The sequence below is a fragment of the Trachurus trachurus genome (genome assembly GCF_905171665.1).
Source record: "Trachurus trachurus genome assembly, chromosome: 6".
In the NCBI taxonomy this organism is placed as follows: domain Eukaryota; kingdom Metazoa; phylum Chordata; class Actinopteri; order Carangiformes; family Carangidae; genus Trachurus; species Trachurus trachurus.
The window spans coordinates 11,922,113-11,946,594 of NC_139897.1; the positions used below are offsets into that span (position 1 = coordinate 11,922,113).

General features: G+C 40.3%; 1 protein-coding gene across 1 annotated transcript; it reads left to right on the plus strand.

Moving 5' to 3' along the window:
- Nucleotides 1-199: 199 nt before the first annotated feature.
- LOC310987316 (mucin-5B-like) lies at nucleotides 200-23,508 on the plus strand (the record flags this gene model as incomplete). The annotated part of the gene is made up of 49 exons (XM_083973513.1): nucleotides 200-215; nucleotides 294-543; nucleotides 652-766; nucleotides 1,893-2,106; nucleotides 2,218-2,343; nucleotides 2,982-3,099; nucleotides 3,193-3,331; nucleotides 3,448-3,552; nucleotides 3,647-3,716; nucleotides 3,808-3,945; nucleotides 4,032-4,196; nucleotides 4,301-4,395; nucleotides 4,521-4,993; nucleotides 5,721-5,770; nucleotides 5,875-5,975; nucleotides 6,076-6,227; nucleotides 6,356-6,494; nucleotides 6,572-6,676; nucleotides 6,791-6,970; nucleotides 7,055-7,294; nucleotides 7,391-7,547; nucleotides 7,788-7,916; nucleotides 8,152-8,302; nucleotides 8,496-8,539; nucleotides 8,850-9,032; nucleotides 9,136-9,646; nucleotides 10,034-10,103; nucleotides 10,341-11,468; nucleotides 12,765-12,880; nucleotides 14,141-14,552; nucleotides 15,033-15,508; nucleotides 15,809-16,803; nucleotides 17,565-17,755; nucleotides 18,146-18,317; nucleotides 18,449-18,696; nucleotides 18,854-19,037; nucleotides 19,175-19,385; nucleotides 19,486-19,664; nucleotides 19,760-19,829; nucleotides 20,351-20,490; nucleotides 20,580-20,611; nucleotides 20,703-20,871; nucleotides 21,169-21,273; nucleotides 21,395-21,435; nucleotides 21,588-21,710; nucleotides 22,368-22,496; nucleotides 22,894-22,933; nucleotides 23,114-23,237; nucleotides 23,340-23,508. 49 exons carry the CDS (start codon nucleotides 200-202, stop codon nucleotides 23,506-23,508), a joined length of 9,690 nt encoding a protein of 3,229 aa, XP_083829639.1.
- Between the last annotated feature and the right edge of the window lie 974 nt (nucleotides 23,509-24,482).

Genomic DNA, 24,482 nt, shown 5'->3' on the forward strand with positions numbered 1-24,482 from the left:
ATGATTACATCAAAGGCTCTGCTATGATGGAGTTAAATAAAACCTTATTAATGTCTCCAATGTTGGACAATTTAATACAACTGTTGGATTTTTTTTACATGGACATACTGTCTGTTTTTGTCTGTCAGTTGTCTGTATGAAAATGTACTGTAAAAATCTCTCTCTTCTCCCTTAAGTCATGGATCAATCATCAGCTACCATGCCAGTAATGACAGGTAAATGTTGAATCTTGAAATGTAACAATTCAAACTCCATTTGTAATTTAAACAGCAAATGTTTTTTTCACTAACTAGGAGTGAGGGATCCCCTCTGCAGTACATGGGGAAACTACCATTTCAAAACTTTCGATGGAGATTTCTTCCACCTTCCTTACACCTGCAACTACGTCCTGGTGTCCCAGTGTGAAGGTAGCTATGAGAGTTTCAATGTTCAACTCCAGCGACAGGAGATAGATGGGGTCGTCACCATCAAGAGCGTCACTATGATGCTGGATGGGATTTCTGTGGAATTAGCCAACACTTCCATCAAAGTTGGTGATGTCCCGTGAGTGTGTTTTCATAATGTGGCTTCTCATTACTGGCCAATAACTGGTTAACTGTGATGTTTAATGTCACATGTTCTGATTATGATGATTTATCTGGTCCCCTCTAGTGTCACCGTACCATTCAGCCAAGCTGGCATTACATTTGAAAGGAGTGGCTCACATGTCAAAATCCAGGCAACGCTGGGTTTGGTCATCATGTGGAATGAAGAAGACTCACTCTGGGTATGTTGATTCGTCTTAACATCTGCTAATCTGATATTTAAACTGAGCTCTGAAAATATACAACGATGATTAATACTATAGCCTATAGCTAATGAAATAAATAACTTTACTGTTGTTAAAGAGACAAGAGAACAGACTGTAATAATTCAATAACTGTGAAAATTCAGTGTCTTTTTACTGAGTCTATTTTCTCTGTCTGTCTATGACTGCACTGAACATGATGCATTGTGTTGATGTAAAAGTGTAACTGAACGACATGTCCTTTTAGATGATAGATATTCTCGTGTGATATGATAGAACACCAAAAATAAAGATAGCAACAAACTTTGTAAAGATGGTACCAAGTTGGGGCGGTGCGTGGCGCAGTGGTTAAAGCGGCCGCCCCATGTAGAGGCTACAGTCCTCAACGCAGGCGTCCCCGGTTCGAATCCCGCGTCGGGCAGACCTTTCCTGCATATCATTCCCCCTCTCTCTGCCTCCCCCTTTCCTGTCTATCTCACTATGTGCTATCCAATAAAAGGCAAAAAGGCCAAAAAAAATACTTAAAAAAAAAAAAAAGATGGTACCAAGTTAACATTTTGTAATATTAACCATTCATTTATGTGCTTTATTCAAATGTATTTTTCAATGGGTTAAAGGTTGAGCTGGATCCAAAATTCATGAGACAGACATGTGGCCTGTGTGGTGACTTCAACGGGGTCCAGCATAATGAATTCATCAAAAATGGTGAATACTAAACAATAAACCCCAGAGCCTCAACTGAATTGTAGAAAATATTTTTACATTTGGAATAAACGTGTTTTCTTTCGCTACAGGGGATTCTCTTACTCCTGAATATTATGGAGAGGTTTGGAAAGTCAATGGTCTGAATGAAGATTGTGAAGAAGTCACTACATCTACAAAGTCCTGTGCAAATCAGGTATGTGAACAATTTAACAACAAACACAACCGGGTATAGCCCAACCTCAATCCCTGGATGACTGGAGAGGTGATGTCTCTTTTGAAGCTCGTAACTCAGCCTTCAGGTCCCGAGACAGGGCAGAGTACATTACAGAAGTACTTTCATTTTATTGTACTTTGTACAATGACAACAAAGGCAATATAATCAGATCTTTTTTACCCACAGAAAGACCTATGTAAGAACCTGCTCACGGGACCTGCCTTCCTCAGCTGTCAAAACCTGATCGACACTGACTCCTTCATCGAAGCCTGCGCAAAGGACCTGTGCTATTGTAACAGCAACAGCACTTCATGCTTGTGTTCGACTGTCTCAGAGTACTCCCATCAGTGTGCTCACGCAGGCGGCAAACCGCAGCAATGGAAAACCAAACAACTATGTGGTAAGAGCAGCAATGAGAACACATACGGTCAAGCTTGAATTGTTCCAGTGCAGTTATGTATCAAAATCAGTGTTTCTGAAGTGCAGTTTGTTTTTTGTTTTTGCTAAACAGCAAGCACATGCCCATTCAACATGGAGTACCAAGAATGTGGTAGTCCCTGTACTGACACCTGCAGCAACCCTCAGAGAAGCCAAATATGTGAGGAGCACTGCATAGATGGATGTTTCTGTCCACCCGGTAGGTTCCCTGTTGCTAGATTATTTAAATTCATATTAAGTTACTAATGGCCTTGAAATACGTGAGTTGTGCTCTTTACTGTTGATTGATATGCAGAATTAGTGTTCATATTGTTGAATTTACATGCCTAAATTGCAGTTTTAGCAACAACTTTATAAGTATGAAGTTTCCTACAAATACTGTATTAATTTCTTTACATTCAAGCTAATGTACTAATGTTAGAGTTCATTCAGTCTGGACATAGGTTTGGCTGCATTTATCTAGGTGCATATTTATCACTTTGTTCCCCAATGTAATGCTGAATACTGTATATAATGACAGTTCAGACCAAAGGTAAAATCTAAATTAGGTGCTTGTATTAAATGTAGTTTTTTGTTTTGATTTGGGGCACTGAGACATGGATATACCAAAAATGTTGTCTAATTCCTAAACAAAGTTGTTATGTGACAAATCCTTTTTAAAAAAATATTCAAAAATATTGTTTGTCATGTTTTAGTTTGTGTACAAATTATTAATTGAGAGAGCAAATGAAGCCACTAAGCTATGTAGTCATTTTTTTTACTGATGGTAAATTACATGCAAAATATTCTGTAGTAGCATTTTACTCTTTCTTTAAGTGTCATTATATTTCTCATAAGGGACTGTCTTTGATGACATTACACAAAGTGGTTGCATTGCTATTGAGCAGTGCTTCTGCTTACACAATGACAAGTCATACAAGCCAGGGCACTCATACTCCAGGGCCTGTCATGAATGGTAATAACTTTCATATCCTCATTATCATATTTATATTTACATGTGTTATTATGATGGCCTGTCTAACCCAAACTAATTAAACCCTGCTGACAGCACCTGTACTAAAGGTGAGTGGAGCTGTAAGGATATGAACTGTCCTGGTATCTGCTCCATACTGGGCGGCTCCCACATCTCTACCTATGATGACAAAACATATACTTTCCATGGAGACTGCTCATATGTTCTCACCAAGGTAAAAAATTATAATTATAATTAAAATAATCACATACACAAATTCACATACAAGCCCATCTAAATCAATTTGAGAACCATTTGTAATCAAATGTATTTTAATCTTCTTGACTTTAGGAAACTAATGGGGCATTTGGTGTCGTTGGTGAACTGGCCAAATGTGAAAAATCTGACAAAGCAACTTGCCTGACTGCAGTCTCTCTGATACTGCCAAAACAAACAGTAAAATTGCACTATACAGTATACTATGATTCTTAATTAAATTTCATGCCTCCAAATATGTATCGTTATGTTTGTAATTTTTTTTCCCTTGCAGGTGATAGTAGTAGAAGCCAACGGACAGGTCTTTTATAACAAATTGATCACCCGTCTGCCTTTTTCCATGGGTGAGAGGCCTGTTGTATTGTAGATGTGTTTTGACAGTATGTTGAGTAAAGCGAAACAGTCTCTTTACTCACAGATATTTTTCCTTTACAGATGGTGTAACAGTCTTCAGCCCATCAACATTCTTCACTGTTATCAGCACCGCCTATGGGCTTCACCTTGAAATCCAGCTCGTACCCCTCATGCAGGTCTACATCAAAGCCAGTGTGTCTAATAAGGGAAAGCTCATAGGTGTGTTTCACATCTTGGCCACTTTTGATGATAGTATTAAGGGGGACTTCAATGGGGGTAAAGTCAAAGTATTTTTTTTTTTTCAGGCCTTTGTGGAGATTTCAATGATGTTGGAGCTGATGACTTCAGAACCACAAATGGACTGATCGAGGGAACGGCTGTGACGTTTGCCAACACATGGAAAACCAAAGCAAGCTGTCCTGATGTGACGACCACACTAGGGGACCCCTGCACTTTGAGCGTAGACAAGGGTAGGTCACAGACAGTATACTCTGTATTTTAATGTCATTCTCCATAGCTCTCTACCAGTAAACACGATTATTTGCTGTTGTTGTTTGTTTTGGTTTTTTTTTAGAGAAATACGCCACACACTGGTGCTCCATGCTGTCAGACCCAGCTGGGATTTTTGCCCAGTGCCATTCTGAAATAAACCCAGAAAACTATCAAGCTGTAAGCACCAATTTATTTTTGTATACAGTCCAATGTATATGTATATTAATGCATTTGTGTAACTTTGTGTAAATATACTGTACATTTCAACTAATCATTTAACTTGTTGTTGCTTCCCTCTGCAGTCTTGTTATTATGATACGTGTGCCTGTGGAAACAGTGAGGAGTGCATGTGTGCTGCCATATCATCCTATGTCCATGCATGTGCCGCTGAAGGTGTCTTTCTGAAAGGATGGAGGAGCGTCATGTGCAGTAAGTTAAAGTCAATCTATAAAAAAGAGCAATATACGAAACCGAAACTTGTTCATAGTATTCAAACTGGATGTGATCTGTCTGTCCTTTCAACAGACACAACTAGCTGCCCCACTACTATGGTGTATGACTACCAGATGAAAAGCTGTGGTCGAACCTGTCGCTCTCTTAGTCAGTCAGACGTAACATGTGAGGTCGAATTTACTCAACTTGATGGCTGTGGCTGTGCTGAGGGAACTTACTTAAATGAGAAGGGGGAGTGTGTGTCAGCGTCACAATGCTCTTGTTACATTGGAGACAAACTGGTGCGGCCCAAGCAAGAGGTCAGGGTCCAAGGACAAACTTGGTAAGGATTTCTTTTGAAAATTCTCATGTAAAATTTAAGCAAAATAATATTTTTTTGTAATATTTTTGGCATTTTATAAGCCAACTGGTGATAGTCGGGTAACAGGAAATGAGAGGGAGAGTGCAAATATGTTGCAACTAAGCTCCGTGCCAGGAGGTTTGCAGTTCATCACTGGTACATGAACCTTCATCCTAGGCACCCGCAACGGGGTCACAGTCCTCTGAGTAAATTGTGGGCCAACTTCACCCACTTTTAAAAGTGAAGACTATATCACAGTATTTTATGTTATTTTTAAGTTTCATTCCCCACTGAAGAGGCAGTTGTAGCATTAAAATATCAAAACAAGTAGCCTAGCAAAAGTTGGCCAGACCCCAGAACTCAGTCAGTACATTGTATGTATGAAGTCCTTACTGGTTTTGCCTTAAGTTTTGGGTCTTACAGTGTAAGAACAGATACAAGCTTGAATTTGTTAGGTACAGTGGTTCAGTGTACAGGATGAAGATCCTGAAAGTTCACTTTGTGTTATCATAGCTTTCTTCTGGAGTGACCCTGCACTGGTCTGTCTGAGCCCCTATACACTGCCAGACTATCTGCATTCAGATTTTGCAATCAAATCAGTGGGAGCATAGCCTAAGGAAAATTCACTGTTTGAAACTCAGCAGAAATGACCAAGAAGCGACTTAATTCTCCTATTTGTCCACCTTGTTTGTCTTTCCATGCATTTCAGCACCTGCTATAGTGGAAAATTAAGGTGTACAGGAAGCCACAAAAAAGAAAGTAGGTGCACAGCACTCACCTCATCATAGTATTCCTTTTGTAGCAAAACAAGCTAGCTACAGTTTATGGTGATGTCCTTTGTAACACAGTATAATTGTTGTTAGCATGCACCAGTCCAATGGTTTTCTTCAGCTGCTCCAATGCAAAGCCAGACGACAAAAGATCAGAGTGCCAGAAAAGCTGCCAGACTCTAAACACAGAATGTGTAAGGACATGGCACTAGCACATGATATCTTGAATATTTTATACATGTAGACTACAGCAATAGAAGCACATATTAACTACTTTATTCTTACATTGTATAGGACAATACAGAGTGTATGTCAGGCTGTGTATGTCCTGCTGGTCTGCTGTCAGATGGTAAAGGAGGCTGTGTTGAGGAGAAGGACTGTCCCTGCCTGTATAATGGACAAACCTATAGTTCTGGTGAGAATGTCACTGTGGACTGTAACACCTGGTAAGCCTTCCTACAGTATCTCGTTGTGATGTAGTGCTGTGTCAGTTCTTCATTGTAGTCACTTAAAAGAAGAGAAAGAGAGAGAAAAGAATATGCTCTGATATTAATGCACTCCCTTTATATTATAGCACCTGCAAAAGCAGAAAATGGAAATGCACTGATCGCAAATGTGATGGAATCTGTACCATATACGGAGAAGGGCATTATATGACGTTTGATGAAAAGAAATTCTCCTTTAATGGAGACTGTGGTTACGTCTTCACTCAGGTATAGCACATATTTCTCTATGGTATCAGTGATTGATCAGAAAACCAGTCTGTCATACTAGTATCAATGTCTTGCAGGATTACTGTGGTGACAACATGAACGGCACCTTCAGGGTCCTGACTGAGAACGTCCCATGTGGAACAACTGACAGCATCTGCTCTGTTGTCAAACTCTATTTAGGGGTAAATGGCATTATGTATATGTAATTGAAGTAATTCTGGAATAATTAATATAATTGAACTGAATATAATTTCATGGGACTTCTAATGAGCATGTTTTTTTTTTATTTCTTTCAGAACAAAGAAATTGTTCTTTCAGAAGAAAATATCAAAGTAATTGAACAAAAAAAAGGGGTAGACATACCTTATCACATCACCACCATGGGTTTATATCTTGTTGTTGAGGCAAAGAATGGTATTGTTGTCATCTGGAATAAGAAGACAACACTGATGATCAAACTCAGCTCCACTTTCAAGGCAAGTGAGAAGATACACAAGTAACCAAGTTAGATACATGTTTATAAGGTTACTATTTGACAGCTGGATATCATTTTACTCCAGGGCAGAGTTTGCGGCCTATGTGGGAATTACGATGGGAACATCAAGAATGATTTCACCTCCCGAAACAAAGAAGTTGTGGTAGAAGCCCTTGAGTTCGGAAACAGCTGGAAAGTGTCACCAAGCTGTCCCAATACAAACAAACTAAAAAATGCCTGCAGTCTGTACTCACACAGGCAAGCATGGGCTTTGAAACACTGCAGCATTATCAAGAGTGAAGTCTTTTCTGCCTGTCATTCAAAGGTAAGAAAACTGGCAAGCAAAGTCATACAACATATGTTGAACTGCTTTAGAGAGCAAAAGCTTCGACTTGCATTTAAAATGGTTCTCTTCAAATAGGTGGATCACCAAAGTTATTATGATGCCTGTGTGAGAGACACATGTGCCTGCAATTCTGGGGGAGATTGTGAGTGTTTCTGCTCAGCTGTGGAGGCCTACGCAGCAGTCTGTAACAAGGCCGGAGTCTGCGTGAAATGGAGGACTCCAACAATTTGCCGTGCGTCTTTTGTTTGTGTTTCTATTAGGAGACCAATGAATATTTCATGTATTATGTGATCTGTCAGCATTAATGGCAATTAAAGGTTCTGTAAGTGACTGTCGCTGCCCCAAGGTGTCGCACTACACAACCAGCATCTCAGACCAAAACAGACACTCCATTAAGGCTGACTCTGTAGAATTAATTACATTAACTATGAAAAACAATCTTTATTAAAATCCATTTCCTTTGTTCCATTAGCTCTGTTCTGTGATTTTTACAACCCTGATGGGGAGTGTGAATGGCACTACGAACCTTGTGGAAAACCCTGCATGAGGACTTGCAGAAATAAGTTAGGAACATGCTACAATCAAATCCCACCATTAGAAGGTAAAATGTATCATTTAGGCTACTATTATTAATAGAGAAATAACTGACCACACATGCTCTTTTCTTCTTGAACAATTTAGCAGAAATGTGCTTTTCTTGTACTCATTGATGTGTTATGGATTCTTCTTTCAATTTCACCACTGGAGGTTGCACACAAGTTCTAGGTTACACATCTTGTGAGCACCCATTCTTCTTTCTGGTTTTGCTGTTCACCATAACATTTTAAATTTTAAAGGTTGCTATCCAAGATGCCCATCTGAGAGACCTTATTTGGAAGAATCAACCATGAAGTGTGTGCCAAAGAAGAAATGTGGCTGCTATGATGAGGAAGGGAAGCATTATGTAGAAGGGGAAGCCATGACTTCAACAGAAAACTGTCAAAACTGGTAAGAAACTTCCTTAGTAATGCTGCTATTGTGGGAAAAGTCAATGATAAAATAAGTACACTTAAATCACACAATTACTGTATGCTAAGGTAGAAAATATTTATTATGTAATATAATGTATGCATGGAAGACATACAATTAAGCATAAGGCATGTTTTCAGGATTAAAATTTCTTCTTTCATTTATCTCACAGTTCTTGTTTGTCATCAGTCAAGGTGTGCAGCCCTGATGTCAAAGGTAAGAAGCAAAAACACTATTATGGCTATAAAATGGCCTATAAATAACATTACAGTATTATTAGGGTTTTCATTGTGATATATAATGTTCTATATCTCAATTAGGAGTGTCTGACTTATAGTCAAATGTGATAGGGCAGATTTTGCCTTCAGTGGGTTAATCATCGAATCATGTTGTTTATTCCCGTACTGATTCATGATCTCATTTGCATCCTTTTCCGCTCCAGAGAAAAGACCTATTTTGAATCTTTTATAAACCAATTTATGAATTCACAATGTAACACTGTGATGCATGCAACTCTTTTTTGCAGCTTGCACTTGTTTTTATAAAGGACGTACATACAAATATGGAGATAAGGTGTATGACACGCATGATGGGGATGGAACCTGTATCACTGCTGTGTGTGGAGAAAATGGAAATATTACCAGAATTATAGCACCATGCCCAACAACTCCAACAGCAACTCCAACAACACCCTTTACTTTCACATCTGGTAGGAATGAGAGACATCATACAAGTGAAATTTCAAGTAACCTATATGAATGTTGAAATTGGATGACTTAATGATTTATCCTTTTATCTTATTTGCATCACAGAAACACCCACTACAACCACAGTCACAGAAAAACCTACTACAACCACAATCACAGAAAAGTCTAGTACATTAGGAACAACTACAGGAAAACCCAGCACCACGACAACCACTACCACCACCACCACCACCACAGAAAAGCTCTCGACAACCACAATCACAACCACAGAAAAACTCACTACAACCACAATCACAGAACAACCCACTACAACCACCACCATAACCACAACCACAGAAAAACCCACTCCAACCTCAGAACAGACCACTACAACCACAATCACAGAAAAACCCACTATAACCACAGAAAAACCCACTCCAACCATTACCACAGAAAGACCCACCACAGAACAGACCACTACAACCACAATCACAGAAAAACCCACTCCAACCACCGAACAGACCACCACAACCACAATCACAGAAAAACCCACTCCAACCACCACCATAACCACAACCACAGAAAAACCCACTCCAACCACAGAACAGACCACTACAACCACAGAAAAACCCACTCCAACCATAACCACAGAAAAACCCACTACAACCACCACCACGACTACCACCACAGAAAGACCCACTACAAACTGCTATGTTTGTAAGTGGTCTGACTGGAGTAATACAAATTACCCAACCTATGGCCCAAATGGTGGAGATTATGAAACCATAGACAAGATTGCTGGTCTGGATATAAATGTTTGCACTCAACCTGTGGAAATTGAATGTAGGGCAAACCAATTCAAAGACAAACCTTTGACACAACTTGGTCAAAAAGTAACATGCAGCCCAACAGACGGGCTCATTTGTTATAACAGAGATAATGTAAAGTGTTTTGACTATGAAATACGAGTGAGGTGTTGCGTTGACATGTGTACTCCCACAACAACCACTAAAATACCAACCAGCACAACAATAACAACCACCACAGAAAAACCCACTACAACCACAACCACAGAAAAACCCACTCCAACCACCACCACAGAAAAACCCACTCCAACAACAACCACAGAAAAACCCACTCCAACCACCGAACAGACCACTACAACCACAATCACAGAAAAACCCACTCCAACCACCACCACAGAAAAACCCACTCCAACAACAACCTCAGAAAAACCCACTCCAACAATAACCTCAGAAAAACCCACTCCAACCACAGAACAGACCACTACAACCACAATCACAGAAAAACCCACTCCAACCACCGAACAGACCACTACAACCACAATCACAGAAAAACCCACTCCAACCACCACCATAACCACAACCACAGAAAAAGCCACTCCAACCACAGAACAGACCACTACAACCACAGAAAAACCCACTACAACCATAACCACAGAAAAACCCACTACAACCACCACCACGACTACCACCACAGAAAGACCCACTACAAACTGCTATGTCTGTAAGTGGTCTGACTGGAGTAATACAAATTACCCAACCTATGGCCCAAATGGTGGAGATTATGAAACCATAGACAAGATTGCTGGTCTGGATATAAATGTTTGCACTCAACCTGTGGAAATTGAATGTAGGGCAAACCAATACAAAGACAAACCTTTGACACAACTTGGTCAAAAAGTAACATGCAGCCCAACAGACGGGCTCATTTGTTATAACAGAGATAATGTAAAGTGTTTTGACTATGAAATACGAGTGAGGTGTTGCGTTGACATGTGTACTCCCACAACAACCACTAAAATACCAACCAGCACAACAATAACAACCACCACAGAAAAACCCACTACAACCACAACCACAGAAAAACCCACTCCAACCACCACCACAGAAAAACCCACTCCAACAATAACCACAGAAAAACCCACTCCAACCACCGAACAGACCACTACAACCACAATCACAGAAAAACCCACTCCAACCGCCGAACAGACCACTACAACCACAATCACAGAAAAACCCACTCCAACCACCACCATAACCACAACCACAGAAAAATCCACTCCAACCACAGAACAGACCACTACAACCACAGAAAAACCCACTCCAACCACAACCACAGAAAAACCCACTCCAACCACCACCACAGAAAAACCCACTCCAACAACAACCACAGAAAAACCCACTCCAACAATAACCACAGAAAAACCCACTCCAACCACAGAACAGACCACTACAACCACAATCACTGAAAAACCCACTCCAACCACAGAACAGACCACTACAACCACAATCACAGAAAAACCCACTCCAACCACCACCATAACCACAACCACAGAAAAACCCACTCCAACCACAGAACAGACCACTACAACCACAGAAAAACCCACTCCAACCATAACCACAGAAAAACCCACTACAACCACAACCACAGAAAAACCCACTCCAACCACCACCACAGAAAAACCAACTCCAACAACAACCACAGAAAAACCCACTCCAACAATAACCGCAGAAAAACCCACTACAACCACAGAACAGACCACTACAACCACAATCACAGAAAAACCCACTACAACCACAGAACAGACCACTACAGCCACAATCACAGAAAAACCCACTACAACCACCTCCATAACCACAACCACAGAAAAACCTACTACAACCACAGAAGAGTCCAGTACCTTAGGAACAACTACAGAAAAACCCAGCACTACAACCACAGCAATAACAGAAACATTGACGACTCTTACTGAAACGTCCACGACTGTTACGACTCATGGCACCACCACAAGCCCTAAGGTTCTTACAAATCCAACGGTTACAATAACACAAAATACAGGATCTCAAAATAAAAATACAACTACAAAACCCACAGGAAAGCCTAGCACCACGACAACAACCACAGAAATACCAACTACAACCACAATCACAGAAAGACCCACTCCAACCACAGAACAGACCACTACAACCACAGAAAAACCCACTCCAACCATAACCACAGAAAAACCCACTACAACCACCACCACGACTACCACAGAAAGACCCACTACAAACTGCTATGTTTGTAAGTGGTCTGACTGGAGTAATACAAATTACCCAACCTATGGCCCAAATGGTGGAGATTATGAAACCATAGACAAGATTGCTGGTCTGGATATAAATGTTTGCACTCAACCTGTGGAAATTGAATGTAGGGCAAACCAATACAAAGACAAACCTTTGACACAACTTGGTCAAAAAGTAACATGCAGCCCAACAGACGGGCTCATTTGTTATAACAGAGATAATGTAAAGTGTTTTGACTATGAAATACGAGTGAGGTGTTGCGTTGACATGTGTACTCCCACAACAACCACTAAAATACCAACCAGCACAACAATAACAACCACCACAGAAAAACCCACTACAACCACAACCACAGAAAAACCCACTCCAACCACCACCACAGAAAAACCCACTCCAACAACAACCACAGAAAAACCCACTCCAACAATAACCACAGAAAAACCCACTCCAACCACAGAACAGACCACTACAACCACAATCACAGAAAAACCCACTCCAACCACCACCACAGAAAAACCCACTCCAACAACAACCACAGAAAAACCCACTCCAACAATAACCACAGAAAAACCCACTCCAACCACAGAACAGACCACTACAACCACAATCACAGAAAAACCCACTCCAACAACAACCTCAGAAAAACCCACTCCAACCACAGAACAGACCACTACAACCACAGAAAAACCCACTACAACCATAACCACAGAAAAACCCACTACAACCACCACCACGACTACCACCACAGAAAGACCCACTACAAACTGCTATGTTTGTAAGTGGTCTGACTGGAGTAATACAAATTACCCAACCTATGGCCCAAATGGTGGAGATTATGAAACCATAGACAAGATTGCTGGTCTGGATATAAATGTTTGCACTCAACCTGTGGAAATTGAATGTAGGGCAAACCAATACAAAGACAAACCTTTGACACAACTTGGTCAAAAAGTAACATGCAGCCCAACAGACGGGCTCATTTGTTATAACAGAGATAATGTAAAGTGTTTTGACTATGAAATACGAGTGAGGTGTTGCGTTGACATGTGTACTCCCACAACAACCACTAAAATACCAACCAGCACAACAATAACAACCACCACAGAAAAACCCACTACAACCACAACCACAGAAAAACCCACTCCAACCACCACCACAGAAAAACCCACTCCAACAATAACCACAGAAAAACCCACTCCAACCACCGAACAGACCACTACAACCACAATCACAGAAAAACCCACTCCAACCACCACCACAGAAAAACCCACTCCAACAACAACCTCAGAAAAACCCACTCCAACAATAACCACAGAAAAACCCACTCCAACCACAGAACAGACCACTACAACCACAATCACAGAAAAACCCACTCCAACCACCACCATAACCACAACCACAGAAAAACCCACTCCAACCACAGAACAGACCACTACAACCACAGAAAAACCCACTCCAACCACAACCACAGAAAAACCCACTCCAACCACCACCACAGAAAAACCCACTCCAACAACAACCACAGAAAAACCCACTCCAACAATAACCACAGAAAAACCCACTCCAACCACAGAACAGACCACTACAACCACAATCACAGAAAAACCCACTCCAACCACAGAACAGACCACTACAACCACAGAAAAACCCACTACAACCATAACCACAGAAAAACCCACTACAACCACCACCACGACTACCACCACAGAAAGACCCACTACAAACTGCTATGTTTGTAAGTGGTCTGACTGGAGTAATACAAATTACCCAACCTATGGCCCAAATGGTGGAGATTATGAAACCATAGACAAGATTGCTGGTCTGGATATAAATGTTTGCACTCAACCTGTGGAAATTGAATGTAGGGCAAACCAATACAAAGACAAACCTTTGACACAACTTGGTCAAAAAGTAACATGCAGCCCAACAGACGGGCTCATTTGTTATAACAGAGATAATGTAAAGTGTTTTGACTATGAAATACGAGTGAGGTGTTGCGTTGACATGTGTACTCCCATAACAACCACTAAAATACCAACCAGCACAACAATAACAACCACCACAGAAAAACCCACTACAACCACAACCACAGAAAAACCCACTCCAACCACCACCACAGAAAAACCCACTCCAACAATAACCACAGAAAAACCCACTCCAACCACCGAACAGACCACTACAACCACAATCACAGAAAAACCCACTCCAACCACCACCTCAGAAAAACCCACTCCAACAATAACCACAGAAAAACCCACTCCAACCACAGAACAGACCACTACAACCACAATCACAGAAAAACCCACTCCAACCACCACCATAACCACAACCACAGAAAAACCCACTCCAACCACAGAACAGACCACTCCAACCACAGAAAAACCCACTACAACCATAACCACAGAAAAACCCACTACAACCACCACCACGACTACCACCACAGAAAGACCCACTACAAACTGCTATGTTTGTAAGTGGTCTGACTGGAGTAATACAAATTACCCAACCTATGGCCCAAATGGTGGAGATTATGAAACCATAGACAAGATTGCTGGTCTGGATATAAATGTTTGCACTCAACCTGTGGAAATTGAATGTAGGGCAAACCAATACAAAGACAAACCTTTGACACAACTTGGTCAAAAAGTAACATGCAGCCCAACAGACGGGCTCATTTGTTATAACAGAGATAATGTAAAGTGTTTTGACTATGAAATACGAGTGAGGTGTTGCGTTGACATGTGTACTCCCACAACAACCACTAAAATACCAACCAGCACAACAATAACAACCACCACAGAAAAACCCACTACAACCACAACCACAGAAAAACCCACTCCAACCACCACCACAGAAAAACCCACTCCAACAACAACCACAGAAAAACCCACTCCAACAATAACCACAGAAAAACCCACTCCAACCACCGAACAGACCACTACAACCACAATCACAGAAAAACCCACTCCAACCACCACCACAGAAAAACCCACTCCAACAACAACCTCAGAAAAACCCACTCCAACAATAACCACAGAAAAACCCACTCCAACCACAGAACAGACCACTACAACCACAATCACAGAAAAACCCACTCCAACCACCACCACAGAAAAACCCACTCCAACAACAACCACAGAAAAACCCACTCCAACAATAACCACAGAAAAACCCACTCCAACCACAGAACAGACCACTACAACCACAATCACAGAAAACCCCACTCCAACAACAACCTCAGAAAAACCCACTCCAACAATAACCACAGAAAAACCCACTCCAACCACAGAACAGACCACTACAACCACAGAAAAACCCACTACAACCATAACCACAGAAAAACCCACTACAACCACCACCACGACTACCACCACAGAAAGACCCACTACAAACTGCTATGTTTGTAAGTGGTCTGACTGGAGTAATACAAATTACCCAACCTATGGCCCAAATGGTGGAGATTATGAAACCATAGACAAGATTGCTGGTCTGGATATAAATGTTTGCACTCAACCTGTGGAAATTGAATGTAGGGCAAACCAATACAAAGACAAACCTTTGACACAACTTGGTCAAAAAGTAACATGCAGCCCAACAGACGGGCTCATTTGTTATAACAGAGATAATGTAAAGTGTTTTGACTATGAAATACGAGTGAGGTGTTGCGTTGACATGTGTACTCCCACAACAACCACTAAAATACCAACCAGCACAACAATAACAACCACCGCAGAAAAACCCACTACAACCACAACCACAGAAAAACCCACTCCAACCACCACCACAGAAAAACCCACTCCAACAACAACCACAGAAAAACCCACTCCAACAATAACCACAGAAAAACCCACTCCAACCACCGAACAGACCACTACAACCACAATCACAGAAAAACCCACTCCAACCACCGAACAGACCACTACAACCACAATCACAGAAAAACCCACTCCAACCACCACCATAACCACAACCACAGAAAAACCCACTCCAACCACAGAACAGACCACTACAACCACAGAAAAACCCACTCCAACCACAACCACAGAAAAACCCACTCCAACCACCACCACAGAAAAACCCACTCCAACCACCACCACAGAAAAACCCACTCCAACAACAACCACAGAAAAACCCACTCCAACCACAGAACAGACCACTACAACCACAATCACAGAAAAACCCACTCCAACCACAGAACAGACCACTACAACCACAATCACAGAAAAACCCACTCCAACCACCACCATAACCACAACCACAGAAAAACCCACTCCAACCACAGAACAGACCACTACAACCACAGAAAAACCCACTCCAACCATAACCACAGAAAAACCCACTACAACCACAACCACAGAAAAACCCACTCCAACCACCACCACAGAAAAACCCACTCCAACAACAACCACAGAAAAACCCACTCCAACAATAACCACAGAAAAACCCACTACAACCACAGAACAGACCACTACAACCACAATCACAGAAAAACCCACTCCAACCACAGAACAGACCACTACAGCCACAATCACAGAAAAACCCACTACAACCACCTCCATAACCACAACCACAGAAAAACCTACTACAACCACAGAAGAGTCCAGTACCTTAGGAACAACTACAGAAAAACCCAGCACTACAACCACAGCAATAACAGAAACATTGACGACTCTTACTGAAACGTCCACGACTGTTACGACTCATGGCACCACCACAAGCCCTAAGGTTCTTACAAATCCAACGGTTACAATAACACAAAATACAGGATCTCAAAATAAAAGTACAACTACAAAACCCACAGGAAAGCCTAGCACCACGACAACAACCACAGAAATACCAACTACAACCACAATCACAGAAAGACCCACTACAACCACAGAAAGACTCACTACAACCACAACCACAGAAAGACCCACTCCAAATACAACCACAGAAAAACCATCCACCACTGGTGAAACTTCCACAACCACAAAGAGAGCTACCACAGAAACACCAACTGCAACTCCTTCATCTCCTCCGTCTTCAACTTCTGGCAGTACAACTTTATGTTTTTGCAAGTACAAGGATCACATTTTTTCTCCTGGTAAGCAACATCCTCAGTGTGTGCACTTTGTTTGTTGTTCATACTATCACAATAATGATGATGACGGCGTAGAGTGCACATTGTGATGCGCACACAGCTTGTACATGCATATCACCAAGTTGACTTGGTTTAGTTACTTGTTAGTTTAGTCATTACTCTATCTCTACTAACGTTCTGGCCAAAAACATGCATTAATTGGAGAAAAGTCTTGATATGGTGGGGAAAATCAAGATCCAAACACAAATCCCCACGCAGAAGCATCCACTTTACAGTAATATCAATTTTGGTCAAATTTGAATTCACAAAAAACACATCACTCAAGTTGGTTTTTCCTCATATAATTTTTTATAGTTTTAAACTGCATTTCCTTTTCCCCTTTGCAGGTAGTTTCATGTACAATAAGACTGATGGAGAAGGCTGGTGTTTCACTGCATATTGTAACCTAACCTGCAATGTTGAGAAGCTTGCCAGACCATGTCCCTCCACTACTCCACCAACACCTACCACTACTCCACCAACACCTTCCACCACTACATTAAGCTCTGCTACTACAACACGAAGTGGCTCAACAACAGTCAGTACAATTACAACATCCACATCGGAGCCTCCCAAAGGCTGTGAATTTCTAAAGCCGCCTAGAAAGGTATTGAGATTCACTAATCATGCACGTTGGATGCATTAGAACAAAGACCCACTGTTGTTTTATTTAATGTCAATGCATTTCTGAAGGTGTTAGTTTAATTAATACTGACGCTGTTCTTCCAGCGGTCCAGTCACACAAATAACAGAGCAACATAAAAACATATTTAACATTGCTTTGTGACTTATGTTATTAATGGACATAGAACTTATCCTGTATCAACTTGCCAGTATCGCTAAGTAAAATTATTTCCTTGTTCCCTGAATTTCATGAAAATTATAGATACATTATTTTTTGTTAAAAGCACTACTTTTCCATTTCCAGCATGGCGAGTCATGGAACTCATCCAACTGCACCATATCAATATGTAAAGATGGTAAAATAATCACAGATCATAAAAAATGTAAAAAGGTGACCAAGCCTGTATGCGAAAATCAATACGAACCAACCCGTGTCTATGATGATGAGGGCTGCTGTTTTCACTATGAATGCAAATGTAAGCACACATTAAAACATTTTGAAATTCAAGCAGCATCTTCACACAGCTGCACATTTGTGTAGCCAAACACATACTATCCAGTTTTCTCCGATGTAACAAGCATTGTTTTCTCAATCTAATATTCACAGGTATTTGCAATGGCTGGGGAGACCCTCATTATGTGACATTTGATGGTCAATACTACAGCTTCCAGAAAAACTGCACATATGTTCTGGTCAAAGAGATCATTCCCAAACACAATTTCACAATTCATATCGACAATGAGAACTGTGATGGTGGCACTGGAGGTGTTACCTGTACTAAAGCCTTGATTGTGTATTACAAAGACTATGAAATTATTCTCTCACAGGAAAGATCCCCAAAGACTATAAACCTGGTAACTATGGCTATATGAGCTATGATAGCTTATTCTAGTTAAATATATTTAAATATAGAATATATAATATACTGTATAAACATGCAACGATGATCTATGACATATGATTATATGAATAAAGCTGTTTAGAAAGACTTACAATGTTGCCATTGTTTAGGTGTATGTCAATGGGAAGCGGGTGTTCCCAACATACTCTAAGGAAGACTTCATCATCACGAGTGCAGGAATTGAGACACTTTTAAGAATCCCAGCAATTGAAGCAGTTGTGTCATTCAAGGGACTTCTGTACAGCATTGAATTGCCATTTTCCCTTTTCCACAACAACACAGAGGGACAGTGTGGTAAGATGATCGTTGTTTTGCCAGAATTAACTTGGATAAAAGCATATAAGGATGCATGTAATATCCAGATCTAACTGCCAAATGATAAACTAAATGTGGGATGTAATATCTGCCATGTTAATATCTATTTCTTCAAGGTACCTGTGACAATAACAGGAAAAATGACTGCAGACTACCAAACGGCCAAATTCATCCCTCATGCTCTGAAATGGGATATGACTGGCAAGTACATGACAAGAAAAAACCATATTGTGAGCCGCTGCCAACACAGACACCACCACTACCAACAACAACAACAACACAAATGCCCTGCAAACCTGATAGTATATGCAACATTATAACCAGCAAGTAAGTATTTACAGAATAAACATGAGCACAATGTGTAGTTTAATTCTGCAATTTCACTTAGGATCACTTAACGCTACTTTGTTTCATTTTTGACATTCAGGTTGTTTGAAAAATGCCACAAACTCGTCCCACCAGGGCCTTACTATGAGGCCTGTAACTTTGATGTCTGCCACATGTCAAATTCCACTGTGGGTTGTTCCAGTCTGGAAATATACAGCATGATGTGTGCTGAAGCATTGATCTGTGTGGACTGGAGGAAAGACACAAATGGACAGTGTGGTAGGATGGTCTTGTTTCAGTGGAAGTCACATAATGTTATGTTCAGATGTCCTGATCTTGTTTGTTATATTTAAACCCACTTTCTCTTATTGCAGATTATACTTGTCCAGAGAATAAGGTCTACAAGCCTTGTGGGCCAAGTGTTGTACCAACTTGTAATGCAAGGTAAAAGCTTGGTTATTTTCATACAATATCACAGATTAAATGTCAGCAGTTTATAATTATCAAGGCCAGTTTAACGCTAACACCAGAATGCAAACATGCTCACAATGAGAATGCCAACGTTCTAGGTATTTGGTCATATTGGACAAATTCCCATTTTTGATGTAATGTTGTAGAGAAAAAAATGATTGTCAAGCATGTACCAAAGTGACAACAGTTGATCCTGACCACATTGTGTGAAGTGAATTAAGCAAAAGTTAGAGGGTCACTGGTGTAAATACTGTTCATCATCAGGGGACCATGAACATTTGCACACTGATGGCAATCAGTAAAATAGTTAAAATATTTCAGTCTGAGCCAAAATAGCAGAACAGCAGACATTATTGTCCTTACAAGCACGCTAATAGCATGCCAAACAACAACAAAAAGAAAACCTAACAATACATGTGTGTAATCACTGCATTTTACTCATCATTTATCTTTTGTTTTTCTTTCTTCTAAAATTTCCATCTGTTACTATCTAGATACAATGAGAAGTTTGTACCACAATGCCAGGGAGAAAAAGCTGAACAGAACATGGAATGTAATCGATTAACTGAGGGATGCTTCTGCCCAGAGGGGACGACTCTGTACAGTTCAAACTCTGACATCTGTGTCGACGCATGTAAGAGCATTTAATTGGGGGAATACAAATCGAATTATTTGTGATTGAATGGATGTGCTGCATATAAGCTCATTGTTACATTGTTGTAGGCTGCACTGGACCTAATGGCGAGCCCAAACAGGTATGCTGCATCGCTTGCATTACTCTCCCCATATTTCTCACCATGTACTTATTGCTGTTTAAACAATACTTTTGTTCCATCATTCAAACAGCTTGGTGAGACTTGGCAGAGTGGCTGTAAGCAGTGTGTCTGTGATGAGGATACTTCGAGTGTCCAGTGTGAGCCTCTCGCATGTGCCACCCAAGAGCCAGTTACCTGTACCGAGGAGGGAGAGGTGTTGGTGAACAGCACAGTTGACTGCTGTGAGAGACAGACATGTGGTGAGTGATTTAGGATACCACCCTTACATATCCTGGCTTATGTTTTAATAGAAAGAGGTAGAATAAACACGGTAATAGTTTCTGAAAAGATCACTTTAATCATAGTTCTCCACTGGCCATACTAGTATAATGTGGTGACGTCTGTTGTTTACAGCAGTTCCACAGCAGTTCTCAATAGTGTCCTCAGTGTTACAAATAATCCTCTGTTGTCAGTCAGTCATTGTATTTTGATGGTCTTGGTTTTATTTTATGGTTCCCCTTACCAACCCTGGAAATATCTTACTTTTTAACCAATAGAATGTGACACCAAAAAATGTTCATCAACATCAAAGAAGTGTGCTCCAGGTTTTGAGTTGCTCATCCACAACTCAAATGATAGTTGCTGCGCTTCTTCTCTCTGTGGTGAGTTCTGCATGAAGGTTTTATTAAATTCTGGCTTAAGTATGAGTGTGTGAAAGACTTGCAAGAAAACTGAACACAAGGCTTTGATGTGATCATAATTGTTTAACATTTCTTAATCTAGTACCCAAAGGTGTCTGTGTCTTCAATGATACTGAGTACAAGGTAAGAAATTATGAATATGAACACTGAATATGTTTTCAGGGTGGTGCACTCTTCAGAGTATATTCCACCATCCTTCCCACGCTGTCATCAAACATTTGCTTCGTGGGCCTCCATGTAAAATCACCTTATACTTTGCATTATATTTTCTACAGCCAGGTATGGATTTCTACAAAAATCCATGTGAAATATGCCACTGCACTGACACTCAGGATCCAGACAGCAAGTTGAACGAGATGATATGTCATCAGAAGCAGTGTCTCATACACTGTGAACAGGTGCATTTTTTAATTATTTAAATTTGAAGCCAGTGAAACTATATTGTACAGAAGAGTGTACATGGTAAATCCAGTGGAGCTCACTCATACATACACAGGATGGTTGTTATCAAGATGTGCATTTTGTGAATCTGGGTGTTGCCTTATGACAGCAATGTTTATAAATTTCAACAAAAATATGACACATTTATTTTCACTTATCACTGGCATGTCTCTCCAAAGCAATGAAGATGAATAGGATTAGTCTGTGGTGCTCCTGAGGAAGTTGTCTACTGTTTACTTCAAGTTAAATGAAAAGGCGTCTTTTTGTTTGTTTATTTGTTTGTAATTTGGTGTAAACTGTGAAAGCATCCTGCAGATACTAACTACATAAACATTCAATTGATTGAAGTTTCAGACCATATTGTTTTGTGCATTCTTTCAAACACTAGGGCTATGTGTATGAACCCCAACCTGGAGAATGTTGTGGAACATGTAAGAAAACAAAATGTGTTTTTGAGTACCCAGGCCTCCCTCCAATCATTATTGAAGTAAGTACATTGTGATGGAAGTGTCTTGCAAATCATTGTACGAAACCTTAAATTGTGTTATTACTCACAATTGTTTACATTGTGACTACTAATAATTAATAATTTACAACCTCTTAATATCTGACAGCCCTCCGAGTCTTGGTCACCACCAGGTGACAACTGTACCAAGTATGATTGCCAGAAGGTGAAGGATGATTTTGTAGTCTCTAAAATTGAAGTACTATGTGCTGAATTTGATCCAGAAAACTGCGTTCCAGTGAGTATAATCTAATACTGACTCATCTTCATTCCATATTCTATGTACAACAATCCATGTTTTTGTCAAAGTGAATAACAAGAATTAGGGTCTACTTTTTCTGTTTCCTCATCTTTATTTGCACCTTTCTAAAATTAAGCTTTTTAAATACTACACTTGGATTGTGTATAGGACAGTTTGTACTGCAAGCCAAGCACAAATAATTATACCTGTGACTGGGCTGGAATGATAGATATTTTTGAGCTAATGTGTATGCTTAGAGAAAGATTAGGACCATACAAACACGACTGACAAAGGAGATCACATTTTCTACTTGAGCAAAACCATTGGTAATGCACTCGGGTGACTGTGTAATATTTAGTGTTGCACTTCATAGTTGATTTTGTTGATATTGCAGGGAACTGAACAGACTGACAAGAATGGTTGCTGCAAAACCTGTGAGTAGAAATCAAATTACACACTGTCTTTTCGGTAACCTTTCTTTAACATGCTTTTATGATAATAGGCCCTATAATTAGTCCCATTTGCAGTGAGTCATTGGCAGTATGTGTCGGTGGCAACAAAGACAATGTCCCCATGATAGATCATCTGATAGTTAGAGGCAATGTCGTCAACAGGTACTCCTCGTTCCGACTGTAAGGTGAACAAGACCACCACCTATCTAAAGACAAAGAATTGCCAGTCAGTTGAAGAAGTGGAAATTGCAGCCTGTGGAGGATCCTGTGGAGCTTCCTCATCGATGTGAGATTTATTTGAATGAGGATAATAACAGGATAAGTGTTTATTCACATTGAACAGTAGGTGGTACACTGACACTGATCCCATCTTAATATTTATTTACAGGTACTCTGCGGAAAGCAGCAAGCTAATGCATTCGTGCTCATGCTGTCAAGAAATGGCCACCAGCAAGAAGGAAGTGGAGATGCTCTGCAAGGACGGCACTAAGATGAAACACACCTACATTTTGGTTGAGAAATGTGGCTGCCATATTGCCGAATGTACTAAGAGCTAATGAAAGCATTTTTAAAATGATATATATAACTTGTCCTTCTATAAACTTTGATAATCCCTCTTCAAAAACAATCAGGAAATCATGACTCACTGTGAAAAACCACCAAAGACACACTTCTGTGCATTACAGCAAATGAGTCACGTGTTTAAAAACAGCAGTGTCAAACTCAATCCTATGGTGTTTTCATGGTGTTTATCTTTCTTAAACTATGCATGATTTGGGAGATAAAATATTAGGTTCTGTTTTTCACTACACTTTAGTTTTACTTTGTCATGTTTTTTTTCTTTTGCATTAGACACAAATTTGAATCTTAAATGTTTGTGGGACATCATTTGTAACAGCTGCCTTCCCTGAAGTAATAAGAGCATCAATGTCATGGCAATTCAAATGTGTCAAAAATAAAAACTCTTCAGCATCCTTAAAAGTCCTGCATGTATCAATGATTGTGTCTATGTTCCATTTAATGCGCCGTTGTTATTAGAATTATAAAGATTTGTATCTATTTCATAATATCTTACTACAGCATTGACCTCCTTTCCAAAAAAGCGATTTCATTTACATTATTTTGTATGTTTTTTATGTACCCTTACATTTTCAATAATGTTAAAATGTTTATACTTAGGTGGGTTATTTATCCACTTAAATATAAACTCCACTTGGGGGCGGTGTTTAGCTCAGTTGGTAGAGCACCCCCCCCAGAGGCTGTAGAGGCTGTAGTCCTCGCTGCGGGCGGCCCCGGTTCGAGTCCCGCGTCGGACGACCCTGTCCTGCGTGTCATCCCCCCCTCTCTGCCTCCCATTTCCTGTCACACTCTGAACTGTCCTATGTAATAAAGGCATGAAAAGCCAAAAATATACTTAAAAATATAAATAAAGAATATACTTAAAATATATATATATATAAATATAATATATATATATACATACATATAAACTCCACTTAAGTATAAGAACTATTACATTCAATTTGAATGT